Here is a 6,223-nt window from a genome sequence, read left to right on the forward strand (position 1 = left end):
TTTCATTTCCATGTTTTCCGTTGACCTTTTGTTTGCCCTGTGTGTGGCCCATAGCCCAGCTAGATTGCAAGTTCAATAAGGATAGCATTTAGAGCTGTATTACTTTAGCTTCATAAATATTTGTGATTAGTGAAAATCTGCTATATTAAGAAGGCTTTTTCCACTTAGAAAATATGTGTATACCCAGTGACCATACCTTGGAGAGTTGCTCCTCTGACTGGGATCCAGTTGGCAAAGCAATCCCTCCTTGTGCCTTCAATTCTTCTATTTGTTTATTCAAAGAAGTTAATTTGGCCTTAGCATGAAGTTTCAGTTTTTTCATTTTGTTGTCAGCAGCTTTTCTTTCTTCCTGTCAGAGAACAATGATGATAAATGCATACATGTTTACTCATCACTTCATCACTTATCTAGCACATAACAAAAGTAGGCATCATCTTTTGTTGATGATGGGAAATAAGAATCAGATTCAATAATAATCATTTAGTATACAGTCAGTAAGAAAGAGCCAAAACAATGGTACCTGCAGAACTTCATCCTTCTGCTGCAGCTCAGTATCCTTCTGTCTGATGAGTTCTTTTAGCTCCACCACCAACTGCTCTGTGTAAGCCAGGCGTTCCAGAACATCCTCTTGGGTTTTATCATTAAATTCCATGTCCAATTCTTGTGGTAATTCCTAGTTTTTAGACAAAAAGTCGCCAATGCACCAAGGAAAAGGTATTAGTTTTTAAACATGAGTTCTTTCATTCCAACTTAATCTTATCACAACTCACATTCTTACTTAGGAAATCTTTCCAACTCTAATCCAATAATAATTACTACCACAGCCATTATAATATGTTAAGTATTTTGTAAATGTTAAGCATTTTACAAACATTATCTCACTTACAGTCTTATTATTCTAATTTTACCAACGAGAAAAATAAAGGGAAGCAAAATCACAAACCATTAAATGGGGGAGCCCAAAATTTTAAATTAAGAGAGTAATGAATAAAATTCTCTTAACTACTAAACAATACTTCTTGTCTTTCCAGAAAACTAAAGGACTTCTTTTGGTTCCTTATGTGGACCTCAGAAAATACAATGCAAACCCTAAGAAAAGTGATGGATAAATTAACAATAGCAAACAGATATTCTCAAACCAGAAAGGTGTTCCAATTCTACCATTTGTCACTCAAATCTTTCTATGGAAAAGGAATATATATCCAAATAGGAGTTAAAACAATCTAATGCTAAACAAGTCTGGGGATGGGGGAATGAAAAAGATCTTAAGAATCTCATCCAGGACTTGATTCTTATCTCTGTGGCTCTTAGGCTACAAACTACAGAAGACGGACCATTTATAAAGTCTCAATATTTTTCTTAATCTTCTCTTCTACCTGGCACAGGGGAGGCTATTCACACCCTTAAATTATTTTCCTCAGAAGAACATGGAACACATGCCTTGCCTGTTTAATTCAGAACAGAGCTACTTACAGGTTCTAAGGAAGCACTCATATTTGGATCAGTGTCATCTCCTGATAATTCATGTAAAACAACATTTGCTAATCCTGACAAACGACTCAGCATTTCTACAGGAAAAGAAAACATAAGAATCAATAAAACATAGAATATAGTTTTTTCCTATATAGGTAACTGTATCATCTATAAGTGAAATAAAAAAAAATCTGTGTAGGTGATATATATTAGAAATAAAATGCAGATGATGGTATCATTAAAAAGGGCATTTCCCATACACCAAAAGGTTGCGGGTTCGATTCCTAATCAGGGCACATAGTTAGGCTGCAGGTTTGATCTCCAGTCAGGGCACATAGAGGAGTCAACCAACTGATGTTTCTCTCTGACATGGATGGGTTTTTTTTCCTCTCTCTCTCCTCCTTTCTCCCTAAAAAAATTAAAAAATAAAAATTAATCAATAAAAACATCCTTTGGTGAGGATTAAAAAAATAAAAAATAAATTAAAAAGGCATTTGAGTATATAGAGTGTAGTCATTCACCTTTCGTTTAAATGACAACTGCAGAGATTTTAATCACGATCACTAATACTTTTTAAATAAAACAAAAACACACAATTGTTTAGTGGGAAATAATGCACCTTACAGATTATCGTCAATGCCATTTCTTTCATCAGAACTTAACTTACAAACATGAACTTCTAACGATTCCTGCCCCTCCCAGACTGTTCTCTCCTATTCTGTCAAATAAACTCCATGATTCAGCAAATTTTTTCTTTACTTTAATAAAAATATTCTTCTATTGATTTCAGAGAGGAAGGGAGAGGGAGCGAGAGATAGAAACATCAATTATGAGAGAGAGGATCCTCAATCAGCTACCTCCTGCATGCCTCCTACTGGGGATCAGCCACAACTTGGGCATGTGCCCTGACGGGGAATCGAACTGTGACCTCTTGGTTCATAGGTTGGTGCTCAACCACTGAGCCACAACGGCCTGGCAAATATTTTCTTTTTATGTGCCCGTGAACCCCATTATCTCAGGAAGTTTTCCAGATAAACCATGTGGTTTTGCTAGAATCTATACTAATAAAAGGGTAATATGCAAATTGGTCACAACACCCTCACAGTCACAACCGGATATGCTACTTAGTCATGACCAGTATGCAAAATGACCATCACTCCAACACACAAGATGGCCGCCCCCATGTGGCCACAAGATGGCCTGCAGGGGAGGGCAGTTAGGGGTGACTGGGCCTGCAGGGGAGGACCATTGGGAGGGACTGGGCCTGCAGGGGAGGGAAGTTGTAAGGGACGTGCCCTACAGGGGAGGGGAAGTTGGGGGCGACCAGGCCTGCAGAGGAGAGCAGTTAGGGTGGACCAGGCCTGCAGGGGAGGCAGTTGGGAGAGACCAGGAGGCAGCCAATCAATGATGTTTCTCTCTCATCGATGTTTTTATCTATCCCTTGCCCTTTCTCTCTAAAAATAAAAAAAACATTTTTAAAAAATTTTAAATGGACAAAGATCCCTGGCCGGTGTGGCTCAGTTGGTTGGAGCATTGTCCTGTGCACCAAAGCGTCGTGGATTTGATTCCTGGTCAGGACACATATCCAGGTTGTGGGTTCTATCCCCAGTTGGAGCACATGTGGGAGGCAGCCAATCAATGTTTCTCAGTTTGATGTTTCTCTCTCTCGCTCTCTTCCTCTCCCTTCCTCTTTCTCTAAATGCAAGCAAGCAATAAATCAATCAAGCAATAGAAGATGCCTTTAAAAAAATGGACAAAGAATGTGAATAGACAATTTTCTGTTTTGTTGTTGTTGTTGTTGTTAATCCTCACCAAGGATATTTTACTATTGATTTTTAGAGAGATTGGAAGGGACGGGGAGAGGCAGAGAAGGAGAAACAGTGATGTGAGAGATACACATCCATTGGTTGCCTCCCACACATGCCCTGATCAGGACCAGGGATCAAGCCTGCAACTGAGATATGTGCCCTTGACTGGAATCGAACCCAGAACCCTTCAGTCCTTGGGCTGATGCTCTTGGATATACATTTTTCAAAAGAAGACATTCAAATTAAAAAATGCTCAGCATCACTAAGGTTCTATTAGAGAGAAAGCTGAGACAACCAAAATGACCAAAACCCATCATTACTGGTTGTACAGGCATAAAAACAGACATTTAGATCAATAAAACAAAATAGAGAACCCAGAAATAAGACCACGCCTTCATGGTTAATTAATATTTGGCAAAAGAGGCAAGAACATACAAATGGGGTAAAGACAATCATTCAATAAATGGTGCTGGGGAAAAATGAACAGATATGTGCAATAAAATGAAACTAGACCACCTTCTTACACATATACAAGAATAAACTCAAGATGGATGAAAAACTTAAGTGTAAGACTCAAAACCATAAAAATCCTAGAAGAAAATATAGGCAGTAAAATCTCAACATAGCTCATAGCAGTATTTTTTCTGCTATATCTCCATGGGCAAGGGAAATAAGAAAAAAATAAACAAAGGGACTATATCAAACCAAAATGTTTTTGCACAGCAAAGAAAACAATAAACAAATGAAGAGACAACCCACCTAATGGGAGAATATATTCACCAATGATACATCTAATAAGGAGTTAGTATCTAAAGTTTATAAAGCACTTAACACCAAAAATAAACAAACAATCCAATTAGTAAATAGGCAAAAGATCTGAACAGACACTTCTCCAAAGAGGACATACAGATAGGTAGCCAATAGACATATGAAAAAATGCTCTCAACATCACTAATCATCAAAGAAATGCAAATTAAAACTACAATGAGGTATCACCTCAGACCTGTCAGAATGGCTAGCATCAATAAATCAACAAAGTGCAGGAGAGGATATGGAGAAAAGGGAACTCTCTTGCACTGTTGGTGGGAATGCAGATTGGCAAAGCCACTGTCGAAAGCAGTGTAGAGTTACTTCAAAAAATTAAAGATGGAATTGCCTGATGACCCAGCGATTCCACTTCTGGGAATATATCTGAAAAAACTTGAAACACTAATTAGAAAGATTATATTCACCCCTATGTTCATTGTAGCATTATTTACCACTAGAGGCCCAGTGCATGGGATTCGTGCACTGGTGGGGGGCATGGCCTGTGGGGATCAGCCTGCTGTGGGAGCACCGTTCATCCCTGTCAGCCAAGCGGCTGTGGACCCGCCCTCTGAGGGGCTGCTCCCACTGTGGGAACACCGCTCATCATAGTCAGCCAAGCAGTGCTCCTGGTGGTCAATGCACATCATAGCGACTGGTTGACTGGTCGTTCCACCATTCGGTCACTGGGCTTTTATTATATAGGATAGTCAAGATTTGGAAGCAGCCCAAGTGCCCATCAGTACATGGTTAAAAAGCTTTGGTATATTTACACAATGGAACACAACTGAGCCATAAAAAAAGGAAATCTTATCATTTGCAACAGCATGGATGGGTCTGGAGAGTATGATACTAAGTGAAATAAGCCAGTCAAAGAATGACAAATACAGTATAATTTCACTTATATGTGGAATCTAATGAACAAAATAAACTAACAAACAAAATAGAGACAGAGATAGAGAGAACAGACTGATTACAAGTCAGAGGGGCAGGTGGTTAGGGGACTGGGTGGAAAAGTTGAAGGGGTTAAACAAAAAAACAAACAAACCCAAAACTCATAGACACAGACAATAGTATGATGATTACCAGAGAGAAAGAGGGATGGGGGAAGTAAAGAGAGTAAAGGGAGGATAAATAGTGAAGAGAAGACTTGACTTTGGATGGTGAACACACAATACAATATACAGATGATGTATTATAGAATAGAATTATAAACTTGAAACCTACAGAATTTTATAAACCAATCTCACCCAAATATAAATTCAATAAAAAATTTTTTAAAGATTGATTGTAAGTATTCAATATATAGTTACTTGCAGAACTAAGACTGGGATGGAGAGAGCATACAATTTAATGATTATATGCTCTGACAATATATAGGGCTACCATGAAAAATATTGGAAAGAATGTAAATAGCATACGCAAAAAACAACAACCAAAAACCACCTTTTAATATTGTTTTCAATAACCAAAATTGGTGGTGGTTGTATCAGTGTTGTTATTCCTAAACTATTATATGCATCATGTGGAATTAAAGCAAATGAGTAATTATGGGCATAGTAATATCTATTTTCAGTATGAAAAAGGGAGTAACAGATATAACAGAAGAAATTAAGAACCCCAGAATAAAAACTGATCTTGAATTTAAATTGAACATATCAGTATGTACCTACAAGGTATTTTACTTTAACAGATATATTTTCCTAGCTCTGTCCTCTGAAAAGATTTAAAAACAATGACAAACTGAGAAACAATGAGCATCTCTAGTGCCTAGATGGGGTCTTGAAATACTAGTTTCCATTTTTTAAAAAATTTTTTTTAAAGCAGAGGGCTTATTAGAGAAATGACTGGTTCCACTTCAGAAGTAGGAAATGTACAATATGAGCCAGAAATATCTTGTCATACGAAATAACAAGGAAGCTATCAAAGACTTCTACAGTCATGTCAAAATGACTCAGGAGCCAAACTGAAGAAGTTCCCATAGACCAAGGGAACAATTAGAATTTCTGATAAAAATATGAACTGCAGCCCTAACTGGTTTGGCTCAGTGGATAGAGCGTCGGCCTGTGGACTGAAAGGTCCCAGGTTCGATTCCGGTCAAGGGCATGTACCTTGGTTGCGGGCACATCCCCAGTAGG

At 38.0% G+C, this 6,223-nt stretch overlaps 1 protein-coding gene across 5 annotated transcripts in view; it reads right to left on the minus strand.

The window, feature by feature from the left end:
* GOLGB1 (golgin B1) overlaps window positions 1-6,223 on the minus strand; it is an 85,080-nt gene that overhangs the window by 73,451 nt on the left and 5,406 nt on the right. For all 5 annotated transcript variants that reach the window (XM_005875366.2, XM_005875365.2, XM_014546993.1 and 2 more), the window contains exons 2-4: window positions 1,474-1,568; window positions 521-673; window positions 197-349 (exon numbers count right to left, since the gene is read on the minus strand). In XM_005875366.2, coding sequence (XP_005875428.1) covers window positions 197-349; window positions 521-673; window positions 1,474-1,566 — 399 coding nt within the window. In that variant the 5' untranslated portion in view covers window positions 1,567-1,568. The remainder of the gene's footprint in view (window positions 1-196; window positions 350-520; window positions 674-1,473; window positions 1,569-6,223) is intronic.

This window comes from Myotis brandtii, unplaced genomic scaffold (genome assembly GCF_000412655.1).
Source record: "Myotis brandtii unplaced genomic scaffold, ASM41265v1 scaffold46, whole genome shotgun sequence".
NCBI classification, from domain to species: domain Eukaryota; kingdom Metazoa; phylum Chordata; class Mammalia; order Chiroptera; family Vespertilionidae; genus Myotis; species Myotis brandtii.